Raw genomic sequence first — 24,729 nt, 5'->3', positions numbered from 1 at the left:
TCCAGGGGTAATTCCAGCCACTTCATTTTATTGACAAGTTAAGTGAGGTATTAGAGAATGTTAATTAAATGGCTTAATCAAGGTAATTAACTACCCCTTAACTAGACTGGTCCCAGTAAGGGTTAGTGATGGATGTCCCCTTTCTATTTATGTGTGTATCATATCACCATACTATATACTAATTAAGCCAGTTAAGAGGAGTGCTGAAACTAGTCCCTAAGTCTTCTGCCTGTGTCTGGTGCTTACTGTGTTACACAAGCAAGATTTTCTTTCAGTTGATTTAACCTACTTTTTGGAATAAAATACTTTTTAAATGATTATTTACAATGCTTTCTAAGGTTAGTCATCAGAGAAGAGTGAAAAGTTTTAATCTCTTAATGGAAGGAGAGATAGATGTCAGATTCTAAAGCTATTTCTATATTTAACCATCAAGTAAAAGAATTGGTTACTGTTATACATTGACGACATAAAGACTCTTCCATTTAAGGAGTTATCTTTAAATATTGGCCTCTTCAGGGACAGTGGCTTTTGATCTATTGTCCCTCTCAGGCGGCCTGGGTTGAGCAGGCAGAAGTTTTTGCCTGCTTCAGCTGTCTGCTTCAACTACCTGCCTCTACTTCAACCAGAGCAGGTCTCACATTTCTTTTTTATGTTGCAGTTTATGATAAGATCCTCTTTGAAAAGAAGTATTCTGCTTCTTAAAAAAAAAAAAAAGTTTGAAAGCCAGCGTTCTAGAAGATAAAGGTACATCTGTATTAGCTATACCCATGGATAAGGTGTGCATAAAATACTAATCATACAAAGATTGCTGATAAAGAAATCAATTTGTAGAGAAGATATTTTAATGACTTTCCATTGAATCTGTAAACAAAACAAAACAAAACAAACAAACAAAAAAAACCTTTATATCGACAGCAGAATTTATCATATCTGAGCCTTCCTTACTTTTCTTATCTCCCAGCACTTTACTGTCTTTCCCCCTTGTGTATAATAAACCAGGGATACAAAACTACCTCTGGTTTAATGTTTCTTTCATTTGCTCATTTATTTGTCCATTCATTCATTTAATTAACATTTATTTTACAACTACCATGTACCAGGTAGTGTGGTAAGTACTAAAAACATCATGAACAAGACAGACTCAGTCTTTACTTTCATGAAGCTTATAGGTTAAAGGGGCAGAAAGAGATTACAGACAAAATGAGGATTAGAAGATGGGAGTGCAGGGTACTTGGGAGCAGCCAGTATTAAAACAACATGGCATCGTTTCAGTCTCTTAGCTTGTTTTTGCTCTTCCATCTATCTGGTGGATTCCTTTAATTTCCGTCCTTTAAGATACAGCTCAAATACTTCTTTTTCTGTGACATCTCGACCCCTCCAATGAAGTACCAACACTGAAACTTTCATGAATTTCCATGATTGCCTTTATTTTGTGTGCATAACCGTTTGTTTCTCTACTACAAGCTGTTTAAGGGGACCTGATAGGTGCTCAGTAATTGTTGAGTCTTCTTTTGATAAAATATTCTACAGAGTTGAACATAAGTTGTAGAAGAAGAATTTTTTCTGTTAATTTGAGGTCTCACATGGGATAATGTAGATAATTCATAACTAAAAAATCGACATTATTTAATGTCCTACATGCAAGAGAAATTTGAAAAGAACATTTAATTCTTATTATGTTTCTGTTGCTAAAGATAACTGTTTGTTTTGAGTGAGATGATGATCTGCCTTACTCAAAAATATTAGTGGCTGTGTGCTTGGATTCCTAGTCTTGGTAGTCTTGGTTTCCCATAAGCTTTGCAGATACTGTAATGTCTGGCACTTGAGAATGAGAAATGAGGTTTTAACATAAACCAGCAAATTGTTTATCTTGATGATAGAAACATGAAGAGAAGTCTGTCTCTTGAATTTGCTCCTATAATTTCAACATGGTATATATTTTGATCTAATTAAAAGTTAAAGAAGTCAAAATAAAATGGAGAAATTAAAGAGAGCATTCTGGGTAATTCACGTACCTATACATTTTTTTCTCTTTTTAAATTTAAAATGCTTTTAATTTTCCAGTGAGATGTATAATATAATAAACATTCAGTACTAAGGATATATTTCTTTGAAATCAAGACACTACAAATATCCTTCCTAACAGGATTAAGACTTGATTCTAGCAATAAGACAATAAATGTTCAAGTCTGTAATATTTAAGTTTCATAATGTATATTTTAGCTTCAAAAATTATACTTGCATATATTAATATAGACACTCTTAATTACATTTCAAACTAGGAAAAATGTTAGGGTGAGTAGGGGATGAAAATATATAGTTATTTTTAGCCAACATTAAATATCAGATTTTATGCAAAAAATTAATATTGATAAATGTTGAGGCAGTAAGCAAAACTGAAACATTATCTTTCTTAAACAGAATTTTGATTTAAAATGGTTGAGCAAATTAGATTTTAAAAATATGATCATGTAAGAGTGAAAATGAAAAATTGATATCTGCTATCACTTTTATTGTTTAACATTGTTAGGAAAGTTGTTTTCAATTCAATAAAACAAGAAACAATGAAGCTGCTATAACATTTAAAGGAAGAAACAATTGATTCAGTAGGGCCAGATATATTGAACAAAAACAAAAAAAAGAAACAAAATTATCATTATCATATTTATAAACAATATACCTCATCTAGACAACTAAAGATAATTAACTGAAAGGTATCAGGATTTAAAAATTCAGTGGAATAGATATATTCCAAAAAGAATATTAAATCAGTAACAACTGAGAACCAAAATAGGTGGGTAGTTATTATAGTCAACCAGTGAATAGAAACAAAGCAAAACAAAACAACAAAATAAAAACCTAGAGTAATTTTAACAATAAAAAGTGAGAAAAAGACAAAACTTTTCAGAAAAACAAGAGAAGGCTTTAGTACGACAGCTCTTTTTCTCTGACGGGAAAACTGAAAGTGTAAAGATGTAAACTTTCTTTTTTTTTTTTTTTTTGAGACGGAGTCTCGCTCTGTTGCCCAGGCTGGAGTGCAGTGGCGCGATCTCGGCTCACTGCAAGCTCCGCCTCCCGGGTTCACGCCATTCTCCTGCCTCAGCCTCCCGAGTAACTGGGACTACAGGCGCCCACAACCGCGTCCGGCTAATTTTTTTTGTATTTTTAGTAGAGACGGGGTTTCACCGTGGTCTCGATCTCCTGACCTTGTGATCCGCCCGCCTCGGCCTCCCAAAGTGCTGGGATTACAGGCGTGAGCCACCGCGCCCGGCAAGATGTAAACTTTCAGAAATAAATGTTTAGAAAATAATACTTAACCTAGAAGAAAAAAGAGTAATGAGCCACAAAACATTCAGAAGAGTAAGTTTCGAATTAACTGGAATAAGCTCTGGAATGAACCCTAATATATGTAAGCCTTTGATGCACTATAAATTAAGCATTATAAACCAACAGAAAAATGATACAACACACCAGCAAGTAGTATTAGGAAAATTGGCTTTGTGGAAAAACATTTTAGGTCAGAGTTTCACTTCACATCAAAATATGTTCCAGATGAGTTTAAAAATTAAATATGAAAGAAAAAAGAAGACAAATGCTAAAAGGAAACATAGTCCTTTGATGGGAAAGGACGTCCTAAGCAAATATACAATGGAAAAAAATATATGTTATATATATATTTGTATATATGTTATATATATTATATATGTTTATATATATGTTTATATATATAGTATATATTTATATGTATTTTTTATATTATATGTATAAATATATATAAATATATTATATATATATATTTTGTATGTATCTGCCACCCAGGCTGGAGTGCAGTGGCACGATCTCAGCTCACTGCAAGCTCCACCTCCTGGGTTCATGCCGTTCTCCTGCCTTAGCCTTCCGAGTAGCTGGGACTAGAGCAACCCACCACCACACCCAACTAATTTTTTTGTATTTTTAGTAGAGATGGGGTTTCACCATGTTAGCCAGGATGGTCTCGATCTCCTGACCTTGTGATCCACCCACCTCGGCCTCCCAAAATGCTGGAATTACAGGTGTGAGCCACCACGCCCGTCCTGGAAAAAATATTTGAAAAGAAAAAGTTTCAACCTATGAAATTTATTTGTATCTTAATTTAAGCCATAACAGTATAAGCCAAATACCTTAAGACAATGGGGAATTATGTTTTCTGCCTTGATATTTGACAAAACTGTGAATTATTAAATTTTTAAGGTGTATCAATTTTTAAACAGTTCTTAGCTTCAAGAGATTCTTGCAGCTGAAGTTTTATGATGTCTAGGATTTGTTTATAAATAATCCAGGTTAGATAAGGAATGGATGAAACTAGACTGGCCAAATTTACAAGGCTTAAAGCAGGGTGATTGGTAGGTATATCAGGTACCAATTATATACCATTCTCTTTATTTTGAGAAAGGCTTGAAAATTTCTACAACAAAAACTTAAATTATAAGAAGAAATATAAGCAAATTTAAAAGCAAGTGGAAGGTCAGGTACAGTGGCTCATGCCTGTAATCCTAGCACTTTGAGAGTCTGAGGTGGGAGGACTGGTTGAGCCCAGGAGTTTGAGACCAGTCTGGGCAACATAGCAAGACCCCATCTTTAAAAAAAAAATTAGCTGGGCCTGGTGGTGCATGCCTGCAGTTCCAGCTATGCGAGGTTGAGGTGGGAGGACTGCCTGAGCCTGGAGGTTGAGGCTACAGTGAACTGTGATCATACCACTACACTCCAGCCTGGGAGACACAGCTAGACCCTGTCTCAAAAAAATAAAATAAAATAGGCTGGGGGCAATAGTTCACACCTGTAATCCCAGCACTTTGGGATGCTGAGGTAGGCAGATTGATTGAGTTCACGAGTTTAAGACCAGCCTGGGCCACATGGTGAAGCCCTATCTTTACCAAAAATACAAAACATTATCTGGGTGTGATGGTACCCACCTGTAGTCCCTGCTACCCAGGAGGCTGAGGTGGGAAGATGGCCTGGTAGAGGTTGCAGTGAGCTGAGATTGTGCCACACTGCACTCCAGCCTGGGCAACACAGTGAGACCCCATCTCAAATAAATAAATAAATAAGAACAAGTTGAAAACTGGGGGAAATATTTGCTAAAACAGTGTTTTAAAATACAGATAAAGTTTTTAAAGTAGCACATGTGGCAATGAGTGCTGATTGTTCCTGCCGTCCACTCACCTTTGTCTTTAGTATCAGCACCCCTGTGTTACAGGAGAACATTGCATCCAGACTAAAGAACTTAATTCCTAACCTCTGTTGTGGTTATATATGGCCATATGACTGTGGTTGGGTTTGGTCAAATTACCGTATTCTGGCCAAAAAGATGAGCGTGGAAGTGCCATTTGTGACTCCCAGGAAACACCCTGAAAGGATATTTCTTCTTTTTTTTTTCTGATGGTTGGAATGTGGATGTGGTTTAAAAGGCCGTATCAGCCAAAGAGATCAAAGCCATGTGCCAAGAATAGTAAAGGTGCAAGATGGCAGGATCTTGAATCCCTCACTATTTAGATACAACCTCCTTTCAGCTTTGAGCTGACTATCTTGTGCTCTCCTGTATATGAGACATAAATTTCTCCTTGTTGTCATTGCTATCATTTTGGGTTTTCTGATGCTTGTCACTGAACCCAATTGTAAATAATATATCCTACAATGAAAAAAAGGTCAAGTATGTTAGTATACAGTTTCCAGAAAAAAAATATAGTTAGCCAAAGAACAGCTAAAAACACCCTGCCAAAAATACAAATTTAACAGTATTTTTTACCTATCAATAAAAAAAGTCACAAATATATTATTGAATGCTGACAGTATGGTATAGTGGTTAAGAGAGTGACAAAGGAGTCAGATAGCCAGTTTCAAGTCCCTGCTTTGCTTTGTCATTTACTAGCTGATTTAACTGAAAAATTTATTTTTGATTGCCTGTCCTATTTCATCTGCAAAACATGCTTTTTGAAGTTATGAGGATGACAAGAAAATACAATGCCAGCATGGTGTCCAGCATTTGTAAATACAGTGATATTTTGTAAAAATAGGTTTAAAAACAAATGACACAATGAGTGCTCATTGCAACTCTGAAATCTCTACAGCTTTTCAGGAAAGTAACTTGGAATACAAATAGCTTTTAAAATGTTCATAACTGTTGACCATTAATTCTACTTCTAGGGCTCCAGCCTGATTAAATAATTAGAGATGAACACAAATGTTTATTCCTAAAGATGTTCACTGTGGCATTATTAATAATAGTGTAAAAGTAGAAGCAATCTAAACAATAGAAAATTAACATTTAATACATTATGATGCATTCATATTATTTAACAATGAAAAATAATCCTTTTATGCAAGTAGAAAATAAAAATGAGTTTAAGAATAACCTGACATGCCTGCCTTGGCTGAGATCTCAGCAACGGAGCAAATCACCAAGAAGACAATTTTAGGAATTCATTTAGCCAGGAGTAGCCTGTGGGAAGGAGAAAATATGTCTGCATTTTCATGGCAATTGAGATCCAAATACCTGTCACCCCAGCACCCTGAGCCCATTTCTTCCCCTCCAGATTGCACACCCATCCCTTGAGGGACGTCTACAAAATGCCATCATCCAAATTTGGCTATGATAGCACCCCATACACCAAAATGTAAGACTTTAACTCAGCAAAGATATCAATAGCCTTAACAATGTCACTGATCTTTAATCCAGGGATTCCCGTTCTAGAATGGTATCAGAGGAAAATATTCTGAAATGTAGTTCTTTTAACACAGTGCTTGTTATAATATTCAGAACAAGAAACAATCCAAATATCTAATAATAGAACACTGGTTTAAAAAAGAGAACACTAATATGATACACTATTATGCAGTAATTACAAGCATGCTTATTAGAGTTTTCAATAACATAGCAAAACATTTATGCTGTAAGTCAAAAAAAATAATTAGGATGCAAAATTCAATATGTTTAGTCTCAACTGTGTATGGAGAAAGATAAATAACACTAGAGATAATAGTTTTATATTCAAGAGTTATACTATGTGTAATTTGTGTCATTTTTCTTTTTTTCCTTTTTTATGTTTGAGACAGGATATTGCTCTGTGGCCCAAGCTGGAGGGCAATAGCTTGATTATGGCTAACTGCAGCCTTGACCTCCCAGGCTCATACAATCCTTCCAGCTCAGCCTCCCAAGTAGCTGCCACCTGGTTAATTCTTGTATTTTCTTTGTAGAGACTTTGTAGACAGGATCTTGCCATGTTGCCTAGGCTGGTCTTGAACTCCTGGACTCAAGCAATCCTCTCAAAGTGCTGGAATTACAGGCATGAGCTACCGTGCCTGGCCTTCGTGTCATTTTTCTATCAGTCTATATGCTGTATGAGTCAATTATTAAAATATTAGGGAGAAGTAGAGACAGTAATTAAGCAAATCTAATTAGGAGCAGTTTTCCATTTCTTATTTATACCTTCCTTCCTGTACTTTGCAGATGTTCTACAATAAGCATTTTTAATAATTAAAAATACAGTAACAGTTTAAATAACTACAACTGGAAATGCCTTTTCTCTGGTGTCTCAGATGGATAAACTTTACTGCCATAATACCTGGACACCTAGTGAACCCCAGGGCAGGCAGCGTGCACCTGGCAGGACTATGACTCAGGAGAAAGGAAGAAGGCAGGATGACTAGGTAGACCCACCACTTAAGTCCTTCCCACAGAATGTAGCTATTTTTATGGCATTATGTCTTTATACTTTTCAGAAGACACAAATAATTTTGTAGGTATCTAGGAACAGAATTTATCTATAAGGCTGAAAGCACTTGGAGGGTTGAATGTTTATAGTCAATATTTAAAATAACATGAAATCTTTTCTGATTTTACTCCAGTGTTGCTAGAAAATGTTGGCGAAGAACTAGATCCTATTTTGGAACCTCTTCTACTAAAACAAACCTTTAAGCAGGGTGGGAGTACCTGTATCCGGCTTGGGGACTCCACAATTGAATATGCACCTGACTTCCGCTTCTATATTACTACCAAGTTAAGAAATCCTCATTATCTTCCTGAAACATCAGTAAAGGCCAGTATATGAAATGAATATTTCTTTATCAGATTTTGTAATTAGTGACTATATATTCCTCCTGAATCATAAGAAGAACAAGTCTTCCTAAGAAAAATGGATTTTGCCTTATTTTGGCGTTTCCTGAAATTATTGCTATAATAATTTCCAAATGTTGCTTTGGTGAGTACATGTAAGTAATAAAGGAACCTTCAGTATGCTGTGAGAAAAAAAAAAAAAAAAAAGTCATCAGAATCAAATTTCTACAATGGATATGATTCTTAGATTTTCGTTGTTAAAAATAGAAGACATATACCCACATTCTTTCTTTGTAATAAATGATAATATGCTAATTATTGAAATTGAAATTCAGAAACAGAACTCCATTTTTCTTTCTCAGACTAAGGTTGCTGCTATCTGATTTTATGTAATTACTTAGAAGAACTGTTTTCAATCACTGTTCTTTTAGAATACTAAAATTTCCTTTAAAGAGTAAATTTAGCTTTAAGTTTTAGTCAGTGACTAAAATGTCCTGAGATGTTGATCTGCAACTGAGCTCCTAGGTTTATGGGCTACAACTTATTCTGTTTTTAGTCCTACTTCTTAGCCTTGGTTGGCATTCATTAAATGTTTGTGGAGTGAGTGAGTGAGTGAAGGATTGCTTTCATTTACAGAAGCAAGCAGGAGAAGACATTAAGAAATGCTTATTTAGATTTTGAAAGTTATATAGAGAGGCAAGAGTTATGTAGTGAATTCAAATACTTGCCTTTATTGGAAATATTTAAATTAACATAGGCATCTCTCTGCAGAGAAAGGATCGAGATGGTGTAATTTATTCCCTCCAAGATGAACAAACATGATCCCTGCTCTCCAGAGGTCTATCTTATAAATAATGTATATGCAAAGTGACTAAATTGTGTGACTAGGAAGACACGGCGGAGCTGCAGTGTGTCCTGGGAGCTCAGAGTTGAGGATATACTTAGGGTGGACATTCAGGGATGTCAGGAAGACTAGGGGAAAATGGAGTGACCCTTGAGCTTAATTTTAAAAACAGAATGTTAAAATATGGAAATTCTTGGCTATTTTTAATTAATTAAAATCCAATATTCTTTAAACACTTTAAAATACCTACTATGTATTTACCCGCTAGGGAAGGGAATATGCAGTAGTAGTTAAGGCCATAGATTCAGGTGCTACTTGCCAGGTGTGTGATTGGGGACATTTCATTTAACCTCTCTGTGCCTCAATTCTCTCATCTGTCAAATGGGAATAATAAAAGTATCTATCTCATAGAGTGATGTGAATTAAATAAATTAATCTGTGTAAAATGCTTAGAATAAAGCCAATAGATAGTTAGAGTGTTACTTATTAGCAATATTATTTAACATTTAAATATAAGTGAAAAAGAAGAAAGCAAAGAGGAAATGATAAAATCCCAGAGCTGTGTTAGAGAAAAATGTTTAAGTAAGTGACATGGAAAATGTTTTTAACTGTTCAGTAAAATATGTGGAACTATTGAACATAACATAAACAATTCTTAGTTCACTAATAACTGGTTATGGTAGGAGTCATAAAGCGCTGTGGGGAGGAAACTGACCTATGATTCAGTATCAAAACCCTTAAGATCCCTAGAGGGTCTTATTGCTTTATTATTTTTAATTGCTGGGATTGATTAAACAGGGACTAGAAAACGTAGTGAGGCAGTTACTTGCTTTCATTTACAAATTATAATACTTCCTCCGGATCCCACTTTTAGGATCTTTTATGTACCTTTTGCTTTCAAAAGCACCCAAGTGATGGTGTCGTGCTGGTATAATCCTTTTGAGTCTAAATGAAAATAAAATTATGAAAGCATAGTTTATGGTCTTAAATGTTTATTTGAGAACAGATGACTTCATTTGAAAAGTCTTGATGTGAAAAGACCCAACATTAATGGAATATGAATGGAAACCTCCTTGTGTCTGAACACAGTGAAGTGAAAGTTGTAAAACATGCATTTTGCTACCACTGTGCCTATGGTTTTTGGATTAAAGCAAATGTAACTTGTGGACTTGGTTTCTCATGCCAATAGGGAAAATATCTTGAAAGCTTTATCCTTTTTCCATGAATAAATGGCAAAGCAGTGGAGAATTCCATAACATTTAATGAGTTTTAAAAATTGCTTATCTCATATAAATTTATGATTATATCCATGTAGTGTGTAGTTAGTGGCCTCCATGGTCTGCCATGGGACACGTTGGGGAAAAGTGTTTAACCCAGATAATATCCCATTGAGGAGGTGCCTAGGTGTGGGCGGAAGGAGGGAGTCGCCTTCCTAGGGGTTTTGCAAGAAGCTGTTTTATACTTATTGGCCACAGGTAGGACATTTTCTTACAAAAATAAAATTACTCTGTCCCTGCAGAGGAAGTGTTTTCTTATAAATAAAAGCAGGGAAACACGATATCTCCCACCCAGTAGCAGGAGCTGGGAATATGGAGATGTGGAGGCTCAAGCAACTCCATCTTGGAAGCTAATCCACCAAGTTGACTTCTGATTTACCCCTGTTCTGGGAAAGGTCTAAGATTTCCAGTTTATCTACTGTGCCTCATGTAAGAGCAGGTACTTACCGTGCGTCCTGCCCTTCCGTCAAACAACCTTCAATTATTCTACACATCCCTTCTAAATCACTTCTCCTGTGGTATACGAGCCCTGGGTCTCGTGGGTAATGGCACAGGGATCCACCGACTTGTCTCGCTGCCACCCAGGACACAGACAAGGCTTCTGTTTGTTAAGTCCCTATTAGATGTTTCTTTCTAAGACGTTGGATGTGTCAGCCTCTTTCTTCAGCCTCAGCTTCTGCTGATGTCAGGGGTAGGTATGCATAGACCCGCCCACCAGGAAACAACAGATGAAAAGACAAAAACGAAAAGTAGAGAGAACAGCAACCTCAGTAACACCATTACGTATTTTTAGTTTGTAAGAAAGGAAAACCTTTGCGCCTTGGCAATGCAAACAATTTATAAATCAGGCAACACCTCCAAAGGTGCTTTAAAAAGTCATTAAGATTAGAAAAATAACATTTTTGACTCTTTTTTTTTTTTTTAATAAGCTTCCCACCAGTTGGGAAACACTGCTTGTCTTTAGGAGGGAGAGTGATGACTGCTTCTAGGGTTGTGCAGTCTGTACATGAAAGCAAGGTGGAGTTGAAGAGGGCTGAGATCTAGCCCCAGGGTGCCTAGGCATTGGCCTGGTGTGGGCTGATTCTGCATGCAGATGACATCTTTTTCTAATCCACATAAGGTACTTCATAGACCAGCAGAGCCTTGAGAAGAATAAAACATAAAAACAAGAACAACACTTTTGCTTCACAAATACGTCTTTTGAATAAGCTGCCTATATTGGGTTTGGTTGATTATAACCTGCTACATGTAGGTAGTTTGTCCATGGAGTTGTTTCTTCTCTACTAGTTCACGTGTTTTAAAATTCAAATTAAAATTCTAATTTTTTTTTTTTTTGAGACGGAGTCTCGCTCTGTCACCCAGGCAGTAGGTCGCAGCTCACTGCAAGCTCCGCCTCTCAGGTTTACACCATTCTCCTGCCTCAGCCTGCCGAGTAGCTGGGACTACAGGCGCCCGCCACCTCGCCCGGCTAGTTTTTTGTATTTTTTAGTAGAGACGGGGTTTCACCGTGTTAGCCAGGGTGGTCTCGATCTCCTGACCTCGTGATCCGCCCGTCTCGGCTTCCCAAAGTGCTGGGATTACAGGCTTGAGCTACCGCACCCGGCCTTAACATTCTAATTTTAAAAAACCCTCAGATTTCGGTATGCCAAAATGCCTTTTTTTAGCTGCTACAATTTAGGTTAGGTCGTGATCGGAAATGTATTTAAAAGTTTTGGACAAAATTGTCACTACCATATAGAATGTGGTGGTGGTACCTGGGTTTGGGAAAGTACTTCCTATTAAGGAACCTCCTTTCATTAGGGAAACGAGGAAATCAGGAGCAAACAGAGTCACCTCTGATGATCTGTGGTAGTTGGTGAAATTTTTGTAGAATTTTCAAGGGTAAAAAACAAGTATTTCTTTTTTATTTTTTTAAATGTTACTTTAAGTTCTGGGATACATGTGCAGAACATGCAGGTTTGTTACACAGGTAAACATGTGCTACGGTGGTTTGCTGTACCTATCAACTCCTCATCTAGGTTTTAAACCCCCCATACATCAGGTATTTGTCCTAACGTTCTCCCTCCCCTTGCCTCACAGCCCCCAACAGGCCCCAGTGTGTGATGTCCCCCTCCCTGTGTCCATGTGTTCTCATTATTCAACTCACACTTATGAGTGAGAACATGCGGTGTTTGGTTTTCTGTTCCTGTGTTAAAAAACAAGTATTTCTAATATTGCCGACTGCACACATTGAATTCTGACACATGTGGTAGAAAATGTTTGCCTTCAGTTACAGGTAGTAGACGAAGAGTGCTCCTTGGGTCCTACCTGCACACTCTCCAGTGGTAGAATGGATTCCTCTAAACGTGCTTTGCCTTTCTCTGCTGCTTTGTCTATACTGTTTTGTTTGCCAAGAGCAATTGTTCTCAATCCTGGCTGAACATTGAAATCACCTGGAGAGCTTTTAAAACTTCAAATACTCAAGCCATACTCTAGACCAATTAAACCAAACTCTCTGGACACAAGACCCAGACGCTGCTGGTTTTTAAATTTTGCAGTACATTCCAATCAGCATCCAAAGTTGAAATCTTCTGCCGTGTAGAATGTTGCCCTCTTCTATCTCTTGACTAACTGCCAATCACTCTTAAGTTTTAGCTCAGGTGTCCTTTGCTTGGGGGAAGCCCTCTTTGCCTCCCTCATCTGGGTTGGGTACTCTCTGTGCTCCTGTAGCGTGCGTTGCAAGCTTACCACTCTCAGAGTCCTTATCCCATTGTATGTTGTTTGTTCTTCTGTTTGCTCAACTCAATGAAAACTTTTTGAGGGCAGGGACCAGACTGTATCTTACTCTTCTTTATATCATAGAGCCTGACTCATGGTAGCTATTATTTTATATAAAATGCCTTAGGGGAGAATCATCAAGTGACTAAAATTTTAGGAAATAGAAGTAGCAAAGAGCAACTCCATGAACGGGGAATGTGGGCATTCTGATTGTTCATTCAATAAGTTTGTAGGGAGCATGACTTTGTGCCAAACAATAAAACCATGAAGTCAAATAAGAGACGACCCCTGTGCTAAAGTTACTTTCATTCTGGTCTAGGAGAGAGTTGTGTATGCCCTTGATTGCATACAGTGTAATGTGTGCTATAAGGAGTTAAGACCCCTATGAGGAAGTACAGAAAGTAGCCTGGGGTGGTGATTGGGGTAGAACACATTGTCTGGGAAAGTGTCCAAGAGGAGCTAACACTTGATCTGCACACTGACAGATGAATAGGAGCTAATCTGGTGGATAACAAGGGGAAGGGCATCCAAGTAGAGCAAACACTGAAGCACATGGAGGCACTTCATAGACAATGTGTATGGGATTCCACAATCAGTTCTATGCAGCTAAAATGAAAGGCATGTGAATGGGAGTAGTAGGAGGTGATGCTTAAGGCATAGGTGCAATATATACAACTATTATGTATCCACAAAAATTAAAAATTAAAAAAATTGGTGATACATAGTGATAAATAAAGAGCCATCTGACTTAAAAAAAAAACATAGATGTGATTCAAGACATTAGGTCAGGTAGACTATAGTATACATGAAAAAATAAAAAATAAAAGGTGAGGATTTCAAACGAAGCCAACGTCAAGACAGTGTTTATTGACTTATGGGTTCATTGGTGACCAGAGCCAGGAAGTTACTATGGTTTATTGCAGTGTGTGTGGATGGGTGTACAGAGGCAGGGCAGGGAGCAGATTGTGGAGGGCTGTATTATGAAATGAAGTGGAGGCAGAAAATACATATAGATAACATTTTCAATAAGTGTCATTGTGAAAGCCCAAAGAGAGGTTATTCCATACCTGGAAAGGATTGTGGGAGCAATAGAATGATTTGTTTGTTGTTTGCTTTTTAAAAGAAGAAACCTGAGCATGTTTGCATGTTTATGGGAAAGAACCAAGAGATGTGGGCAATGAAGAGAGACCTGCCTGTAAGAGCAATTACGTCCCCAGATGAAGCAGTTGTTAGCAGACAGTCTTGATGGACACCATGAAAATGTAAATTCCTTAGTTCACAATAGTGGCTGATTATCAGATTGTAAAAATGCTTCACCCATGACAAATAATTACAGTGTTCCCTTTTCTCTTATCTCACTTTGTAAGATTTCCTTTACTTTTGACACCACTAGAATCCTTAAAATGTAAATCAGCTGCTCCAACTATTATGATTCTAGAGCCAGGCTTTGAACCATATATTATGCCACGGCTGCTCTGATCAACTGAAATGAAAGATAGCTTCCAACTTGATTCTAATGAATTTTGCTGTTAAAGAGTTCTCAGAAATTGGACTAGTTTGAAATGAGAATAAGTTGATCACCAAACAAACTCTTTGAGTTATTAGATTTCTGACTATGAGAAACTGAGTGGGTTTTAAATCCAACAATCATGTTTGCCTATGTCGTTAATCATAGTCTCTACAAATTACACCTTTACAAGTACTACCATATATAGTAAATGAAGTCTATTTTAAGGTCAGAACTTGACACATAAAAGCAGAGGCGTTTTTAACAGAAATAATGATATAATTTTTGTATATTTTTTCATTTATAGGTAACATTATTAAACTTCATGATAACCCCAGAGGGAATGCAAGATCAGCTTCTGGGAATTGTGGTGGCACGAGAAAGGCCAGACCTTGAAGAAGAAAAGCAAGCCTTGATATTACAAGGAGCTGAAAACAAAAGGTTTTAAATATCATAAACAGAACTATTCTTATTTGTTTCGAGATCACTAGAATGAATTAAAATACATTTTACAGATCTCTTTTGTTAGATTTATTAGGAATACTGCAAGCGAAAGTGTAACAGGAAAATATGAGGAATTATACCTCTATGTTAATTTAGAAAACTGCATTACTGAGGATATTTTGACATGCAAGTTCTTAGGCACTGGAAGAGCTAGAAGGCCTGCCAGAAGTCAGGGCAGGGTATTTTCAAATATTCCACAAAGTTTTAGCACAAGAGTTTTAGTAGTCACTGTGTAACTGAGGTAACCTGTTTTTACTGGAGCATGGTATAAATGAATAGAATATGTTGCATCCCACTTTCTGCTCATAACATCTATATCATAGGTAGAAAGAGTAAAGCTGTATAAGTCATGTAAAATTTCAGAAAATAAACAGAGTGCTGCTTTCTGTTCACTCCGAACTGCGATCCTTGATGGCAGAGTAAATTGGCTTGCCGTATTTCTCTCTAGTTAGCCCATAAATGATCATTAAAAAGGGAACTGGAGCAGAAAGGCCCATCTCTGTGACATTTTGCGAGATAGGAAATTAATTATAAGGCATCACCATTACAGATATTTGTCACAAAGTGATGCATTTCTTTAGGTTACAAGTTCTTTGTTTCTTATAAAAGAACATATACGTGAAATGATTTTAAATGATTTCTTTTTCTTCTAAGAAAATTGTGTTTTATTCCAGGCAGTTAAAAGAAATAGAAGACAAGATTTTAGAAGTTCTTTCATCTTCGGAAGGCAATATATTAGAAGATGAAACTGCTATTAAGATATTATCTTCCTCCAAGGCTTTGGCTAATGAGATTTCTCAGAAGCAGGAAGTAGCCGAAGAGACAGAGAAAAAGATTGATGCCACCCGCATGGGCTATCGTCCTATTGCCATCCACTCTTCCATCCTGTTTTTTTCTCTTGCTGACTTAGCCAACATTGAGCCCATGTACCAGTATTCACTGACCTGGTTTATTAACCTTTTCATCCTGTCTATTGAAAATTCAGAGAAATCAGAAATTTTGGCAAAAAGGTATGTAAAGGAAATACTAATTAATATTAACTAATTAATGCATGAAATTAGAGAGTAATTTGTGGCCTCCATTGTTGTCTCAGAATGGTACAAGCATTACAGCCACTTACCTAAAATGAACTTGATTAATCATTGTACCAGAAATAAATTCGAGGGTTAGAAATTGAACAGATGTGTCCAAATTCAGTCTGCCAAGAAACTGTTTACAGAGATCTAGGATTATAATGTAATTCTAGAAAGAGAAAACATTTACCTTCATTTTTCATTTGCAAAATATATTTATGAATGGAAGTATGGAAAGAGTAGTTAATACTTTTTAAAAATATGACTCCTATTCTGTACGAACTGGCATTCTAAAAGTTGCAAATTCACATTTTAATATACACATCTGTAAAATCTGTCAAATGCTAGGGTAAAAAAATCCCAAAGCTTGTTGTGATTATTTGTGGTAATAGAGCTTCTTTTCTATTTTTCTTATTCACATAAAATACTTTATATTACTGTTGGCTATTACAATAAGTAATGGAATTAAGACCTGACTTAAATCTACAAGAGAATTAAATTTCATTTGATTTTTAAAAATCAGTTAGATAATTTTCAGTTTGGTATTAAAACATGTTTTTAATAGAGTTTAATGTGTAATTTAAAAAAGTAATTAATTACAACTTTTACCTTTTATAACCTTCTTGATAAATATGAACCTAGATACTTCAGTTTCTTGACTGTTTAGACCCACAAGGGAAACTCAATTTATCACTCACAGCTAAGAATTATGTTTAGAAATCCAAAATGTTAATCTTACTTTAATCTGAATTTAATTCCTTTATCATAGTAGAGGTCTAAAATTTTGAGTGTTCTTAGACTTAGCAGTTTTTTGTTAGTAAGATTTATTATTTTACAGGTTTGAATACGAGACTAATAAAGGTATGAGTCTGACACTTTGGGCTTGGCCAAAAATATATATCAATATATAGATATCTGCCATTGAGAAAGGGAGGGAGTAGGTTATTTATTTGGAAGAAATGCATTGCATAATGATAGAGTTTATTCATCTTTATGATATTTGAAAATGTTTAGTTTATTTCTTCCAGTTCTGAAATTTCCAAGTTTAGCAAGGATTGCAGAAATAAAAAAATTTTAAGTGATCTTTCTTAGAAAAGTTCCCAGGTGTTTGCATTATAAGTTAGTTAATTAAACATGCATGTCTGGTTTTCATACTAGATTCTGAGTTCCATAAGACAAGAATAAAAAAAATAAAATTATCCCCAGCCTGGGCATGGTGGCTCACACCTGTAATCCCAGCACTTTGGGAGGCCAAGGTGAGCAGTTTGCATGAGCCCAGGAGTTTGAGACCAGCCTGGACAACATGGCAAAACCCCGTCTCTACAAAAAATACAAAAATTTAACTGGGCATGGTGGTGTGGGCCTGTAGTCCCAGCTACTGGGGAGGCTGAGGTGGGAGGATTACGTGAGCCCAGGAGGTTGAGGCTGCAGTGAGTCGTGATTGTGCCACCACACTTCAGCCTGGGCAGTGGGAGTGAGACCCCATCTCCAACAGTTACTACAGTGCTAATCACATTATAGCCACACAATAAATAATGTTCTGCTTTTCACTACTGGTCTTAATTTCTACCTTGCGTAAAAGAATAACCACTAGAATGTTACTCTCTTAATTAGCTTAAAATCAAGGTATTTTCTGGAGTCTAGAGAAGAAAATTTCTTTGGTCTGCCATTTAAAGACATTTTTCATATAAGCTTTAAAAATTAAAACAATTCTATGCTTTAAAAATAATGACGGGTCCTTTATTGTCTCTTATTATATCAAGTTAGAACTCATCCAAAGTATGGAATTTGTTTCTTCATTACTGTGCTTTTGTTCCTTAAGATGTAAGGAAAAGCAAACCCTTTTTACCCAGATGTGTGATTTGGATGAGATTTAGAAAACAAAATGTGGCCTTTTCTTTTTACTTAAACTTCTTTAATTTCAAAACAATGAAAATCATATGTATGTCTGCAGTAATACTAAAAGTATAATTTTGGAACCAAAAGGTAAATAGAGAAAATAGATGTTAAAACTTTTATTGAAGTTATCAATACACATGAAGAAACATGCAGAAATCAGAAGTATTTGCCCAGTGAATTCTCATAAGTGAGCAAACCTGTGTAACTAGCACCTAACTCAAGACACAGAACATTATCAACAGCCCAGAAGTGTCCGCTCCTGATCACTAACCCTCTCCCCCAAGGTGACCACTGTCCTGACTTCCAACACCACAGGTTAGTTTTTGCCAGTTTTAGAACTTCATATAAATAGAATCACACAGTGTGTGCTTTTTTTGTGTCTGATATCTTGCACTCAGCACCATGCTTGTGAACTTAATGCACATTGTTTTGTCTAGTACAGTGTTTTACTTAGTTAGTTTTCTATTGTCGGGGAAGTATAATTAAAAACTACATCTTCTCCCAACCCAGAAACTCTCTCCTCAAAGACAGTAGAGAAAAAAAAATAGTTTTCTTGTTGAATAAACATTAAATGGAACATAACACATAATCACAGGCAATCACAAAGAGATTGCAAAGACAGAGAGGAATCTCACCCCCTTAATTATCGAAGCAGATAAAACCCATTACATCACACTTAGTTCATCCTAACTTTACTTGGCAATTGAAGTGACCATCTGTGTTAGCAAATTGGCTTTATCCAGAGGAAAACCAAACTTTTCATATCTGTGTGACAGGAGGTAGTTTTGCAATTTGAGATAAGCTTAACTGCAGTTAGGCTCCTACCCTTCTGCAGTGAATTGGAGACAAGTGGGCTATCTCCCTTGATGTTTACATTTCAAAGAAATGGCTTCTGGGTCTTTGAGAAAGACATCACTGGGTCGTAAAACTGACAAAGGTCTGACTAGTTTCCCAAAGGGTGTATATAAATTTCAGTGTGAGGAGAAAGTACCTATAATTTTAGGTTTTCTAAATTATCTAAGAAAAAAAGGAGGGAAGGAAAATCTCTCTCCTTATTTTCGACAGAAAGAATTGAGTCTCTTATTTTTAATTTTTGCTTGTCCTAAAACTGTAACACAAATCATGTATCCATTCTACTGTTGAGGATATTTGGGTGGCTTCTAACTTGGGGCTACTATGAAATTTTGCTTCCTTGAACATTCCTGTTCATGGCTTTTGGTGCTGATATGTACCTGTCTTTGGTGGGTATATATACAGGAATGAAACTGATGATCACAGGGCATGCATATATTCCCTTTTAGTAAATACTGCCGATAGTTTTCCAAAGCATTGTACCAAGAGAGAAACTTTGGTCAGTCCTGTTTAATCTTTTTTTGTTGTTGTTAAAGTAAACTAAGAGTTTCCAATTAAGAAGCTAGCTCCCAAATCAGAAATGAAAAAGAGGAGTTCTCACAGGAATGATTTGTTTTTCTGCCAATCATTGATAGACACCAAATAACTGGTAGACTTCAGGCAGTTATTGGACTATAGTTCTACCAAAAGCATAGAAAGCATGTGACTATTAACACTAGCCAACTTGATTGTTTTAGAATCTTAATATTGGTCTAAAATTATTTCTCGTTTCTTTTTATTTAGGGATATAAACGTATTTCATTCTTGTTTGTCCTCTGGTAGTGATTATTATGTGGTACCAAGAATATATTATGTTATAACTAGTATGGTATATACTATGCAATTGCCATAATAACTTGGATCATCTGTTATTTATAAGATTTTAATGCGTTACAATTTATGTAACAGAATAAATAACTTTATATAGCAAACAAAACAAAATAAAACAAAAATAAATAGAGAAACAAAATCTAACTAGGATGTAGTTTTGTTAAATGTCCTGGAATCAATCTATTGCTGTACAAATATGCATATACATGTAATTGTAACAGCCCAGTGGGTTCTTCCTGCCTGCCGCACATAGAAAATCAACCCACTGAGACCATGACATTGTGGTAAAGAGTTTAACTGATGTGAAGCTGGCCACACCACGCGAAAGATGGAATTATTACTCAAATTAATCTCTTGAAAATTCGGAGGCTAGGGCTTTTCAAGGATAGTTTGGTGGGCAGGGTGTTAGGGAGGAGGGCATGCTGTTTGGTTGGAAATGCAATCATAGGAAGTCAGCAAGGAAAACAGTCCTCCCTGAGTCTGCTTCTGGGTGGGGGCCGCCAGAGGACTTGCTGGTCTAGGTGAGGCCATCCAATAGTCAAAAATGCAAAAGCCTGAAAAGACATCCCAAAAGGTCAATCTTAGGTTCTACAATAGTGATGTTATTTACAGGAGTGATTGGGGAAGTTGCAAATCTTACCACCTCTGGAATCATGGCTAGTAAACTAAATTTCTTCCAAAGTTAGCTTGGCCCATGCCCAGGAATGAGCCAAGACAGCCAGCCTGTGAGGCTAGAAGCAAGATGGAGTCAGCTATTTCAGATTTCTCTTACTGTCATAATTTTGCAAAGGCAATTTGATAATTATGTACACAGTTTATTTTTTTCCTCACTTCTATCAAGACCATTCTCTCATGTTATTAAGTATTCTTCGGAAACATAAGTTTTAGGAGTTGCACAATATACATGCCATTGTATGAATGTACCATAATTTTCATATTATAAGACTTTTGGCTGGGTGGGGTGTCTTACACCTGTAATCCCAGCACTCTGGGAAGCTGAGGGGGGCAGATTGCTTGAGCCCAAGTGTTCAGTACCAGCCTGAGTGACATGGCAAAACCCTGTCTCTACAAAAAATGCAAAAATTAGCCTGGAGTGGTGACATGCACTTGTAGTCCCAGCTACCTGGGAGGCTGAAGCATGAGGACCACTTGAGCCTGGGAGTTCAAGGTTACAGTGAGTTATGATCGTACCACTGCAATCCAGCCTGGATGATACAGTGAGACCCTGTCAAACAAACAAAAAACACTTCTAAGTAGTCTCCAGCTTTTGTATTGTAAGTAATGCTGCAGTAAATATAAGTGTCTGCATCATTGCTTATTTTCTTAGGCTAAAATCCCAAATTTAGGACAAAGGTGTTCACTTCTTGCAGATTCCTGATATAAATTCCTTTCCTGGAAGATGATTCAAACACACAGCCCCATCAGAGGAACATGAATGATCCTATATCACTGTATCACTCACCAGCATTAGAATGATAATTTTAATCCTCTTTTTCACCTTAAAAGGTTATTAAAATATATTACATGTCCATTTTTACTAGTGATTGAACCTGAACTTATAATATGATTAACCTTTATAATTTTCCCTTCAATCTGTCTACAAGAAGAGACTTGTTTTAAAGTGCAGAAAATTTTATTTTACTCTAAAAAGACCAAATGTGAGTCACCCTGTATTAATTGTATGGTACTGCTACAAGTGAGACAAATTCAGTGCCATGCATGAAAAGACAACCTATTAGCATAATAATGGGGACAGAATAGTATGTTTATTTTAAATGTTCTAAGAATTTGACTGTATTTTAGCAACTATTGCCAAGCCTTTCTCTACAAAAATCTTTTTTGAAGTTCCCAACTAAAAATAAGATATATTAATTTGTTGTAATTCTCTTTATGGGAATGCTGCAGGGGATAAAATAGTTAAGAAAATAGGCAGGTAAGGAAAAGTGGAAAAAAAAAAAAAAGGTAGGATGATTGACAGCCTAGAATATCAGTCAGGACATTGCCAAAATTAGCCAGGCATGGTTGTGCACGCCTGTAGTCCCAGCTACTCGGGAGGCTGAGGCAGGAGGATGGCTTGAGCCCGGGAGGCAGAGGTCACAGTGAGCCAAGATTGCATCACTGTACTCACTCCAACCTGGGTGACAGAGACCCTGTCTCAAAAATAAATAAATAGATAAATAATAAAAAGGAAATCTTGTGATTATTCATATTTTCATGTTTTGCCTCTAGCAAATAAAAAGGGAGTTTGCCAAGTTTTGTAATTTCTTCAGCTTTTATGAATTTATAATGAGTAGCACAATACTAAACTTAATGTTAATTTAATAAAGAAGCTACTAATTTTAGATTGTTCATTTAATATATAATATAAAACATTTGAAATTATTTGTTATAAAGAGGTCAAATTTTACACCCGGAAATGCTTTGTAGATAAAAAGTCTGTAAACTTTTTAATCTCACAAATTAATATACCATCCACTAACTTTTTTCCAAGAGGAAGATTAAGTTTAAAAAAAAATTCAGTCCACAGTAAAATGCATTTGGACTGAAGTCCATTGTGTAGCTCTCAACTTGGGGCACCCAGTTAATGAGGATTCTTGATTGTTTTGGGGGTAATTGACCAGAAAGTTTATCAGAAGAACATACATGTAAATGGTGTACAATGGCTTTTCTTAAGCCCATTACCTTTAAAGTACATTTTTATTTATTTCCTTTATTTTCTGTTGACCCTTAGGCTTCAGATTCTCAAGGATCACTTTACTTATTCACTGTATGTTAATGTCTGCCGGTCACTCTTTGAAAAGGATAAGCTGCTCTTTTCCTTTTGTCTAACTGTAAATCTCCTGCTGCATGAGCGTTTGGTCAGTACTGTTTTCATTTGTAAGAAAAAACCCTTAATAACACTGATTCATTAATTTATTTGTGTGGGAGCATATATAAAAAGATTGTAAGTAGTTAAACAATAATACTGTTTATTATTATAGTTAAGGCAAGATGTGATCAGGAGAATAAATTTTGCAGAAGTGAGATATAAATTAAGCACAGAATTCATTATGTTACTATTAAATTTTTGTGTATTTTAAAATAAATTGATTATATTAGATTTTCACAGAACTATGCATATAAATTTACTTAATATTGATACATTTACACCAGGTAGTAGTGTAAATGTTTTTAAAGACTTGTGCAAGTTACTGAAATCTGTGTAAAGTCACTATTTTATACACTTACGTGTTTAAGATTTATGGATTTCATATGGTGATGGTTGAATTTTGAAGAAATAAAGGCTTTATTGTATTTCTTGCAAAAGATGTATACCAGTAACTCATTATACTTTATGGAAAATAGTTGAAAACATGACACATTGGTGGGTTTCTGCCTTTCTACAATTTCTAGAGCCAATAGGACTCTAGACAGTCATTTTGGAAAACATGTATTCGAATAGAACGTATTCAGATTTTCACATTTAGACAAGTAATTCTGGAGTAAAATTGTCAAAAAGTAACTATTTAAAATGGAACTATTTTGAAAACTGGTTATCATGAGTATACTGTCATGAGAAATTCTTATGAATAAATATTGAGCTATATCACTAGCTATAGAATTTCATAGAGACCACATCTGAAACTTGCAAGTCAGCACTCAACTCTTTTATAACGGTGGTAAGCTTACTAGTTTATGATGAACTCATTTCTGACTCTTCATGCTGCTTTGTTTTCCAAAGATTAATAAAGCTGAGTGGAGATTTCTGCTAACTGGTGGCATTGGACTGGATAATCCTTATGCCAACCCTTGTACATGGCTTCCTCAGAAATCCTGGGATGAAATATGTCGATTAGATGATTTGCCTGCCTTCAAAACCATTCGTAGAGAGTTTATGCACTTAAAGGATGGATGGAAGAAAGTATATGATAGTTTGGTATGTTTTAACCCTCTTGCTTATTCCAGTGTTTTTAAATGGAGAAAAGAATATTAAATATCTTTTCATAAAGGCAAGATTTAAATAAGCTTTAAACAACTGGTCACATGTTAGAATGCAAACTTTGATTTATGCTACCCGCCCTTCTAAGTCAGTGGTTCTGTTTGAACTTCATTCAAACTCCTTGAAAGGTATTAAGATGCAAGAATGCTGCATGGTTCTTGAAAATATTCTTGTTGAATTTCCATGCCGGGTTTTTATTCATTATCAATGTAGATTTTGGCAATCCTAATAGCAGATGAGTTAAAATGTATGGAACAGCTATTGTTTAGATTTTCTGAATGCAGGATACAAGCTAATAAAATTTTTTGTGTGTGTCATTTGAGAAAAGGAAAAGCTTGTACAGTAGTTCTAAAACAATTTTCATGAGACCTTGTTTTACTAACTGGGGAGTATTATAATTGACACAGACATAATATTCACAATTTCCCATCTGGGATATATAGCAATTGTTGCTTTCTCTCAATTTTTCTTTAGCACAAGGGCTAGTATTTTTCCAATTTCCAGTTAATTGTTTCTATTCCTTTGTTTCTACCCTCTTGACTTCCTGCTTTCCATGAGTTTAATATGCAAGAGCTCTGCTTGGGAGAGGTTGGAGGAGAGGAAGCTAGATATGTGGAGAGTATGTTTTGTTTGGTTAACCTATATTTTATTTTGTCAGCTACTTGTTGTATTATATGTGATAGTGAGATTATGTCTTCACATGAATTCAAATATCTGGAAGTGATCTCTTTTGGATGTCTCCTTGTTCATAATAAAAATGTTTTCTAGAGACAAGTATGTGTTGTGAGTACCTCAACTAATTTAAAATTAAAATTTTATTACTGTATTGAAGCATGAAGATTTCTAATTGGAGATACCACATAGCTTTTCCTAAAGTTTCACAGGTACACATGTCTCCTTTTTTCCCCACCAAGGTTTACGCCTCCTGGTATCCTGATGGCTTTCTTCTTGTGATTTTTTAATAGCTCTCAATTGGCTTCTTCATTACACACATTCTCAAGTCTCTCTTTGTAAAACAAAACATTTTTTAAAAACTAAACAAATAATACAATAAATTTCAGTACAATACCCTTTT

At 35.9% G+C, this 24,729-nt stretch overlaps 1 protein-coding gene across 1 annotated transcript in view; it reads left to right on the top strand.

Annotated features, from left to right (window-relative positions):
- The window catches only part of DNAH7 (dynein axonemal heavy chain 7), a 340,485-nt gene that overhangs the window by 251,847 nt on the left and 63,909 nt on the right, over positions 1-24,729 (top strand). Inside the window, exons 49-53 of the mRNA XM_005573795.5 lie at positions 7,885-8,075; positions 14,785-14,918; positions 15,656-15,991; positions 22,407-22,533; positions 23,397-23,591. Of these exons, the coding sequence (XP_005573852.2) occupies positions 7,885-8,075; positions 14,785-14,918; positions 15,656-15,991; positions 22,407-22,533; positions 23,397-23,591 (983 nt within the window). The remainder of the gene's footprint in view (positions 1-7,884; positions 8,076-14,784; positions 14,919-15,655; positions 15,992-22,406; positions 22,534-23,396; positions 23,592-24,729) is intronic.

This window comes from Macaca fascicularis, chromosome 12 (assembly GCF_037993035.2).
Source record: "Macaca fascicularis isolate 582-1 chromosome 12, T2T-MFA8v1.1".
In the NCBI taxonomy this organism is placed as follows: Eukaryota; Metazoa; Chordata; class Mammalia; order Primates; family Cercopithecidae; genus Macaca; species Macaca fascicularis.
The sequence above is the reverse complement of the archived record's forward strand: the minus strand, read 5'-3'. Positions and strand labels throughout refer to the sequence as shown.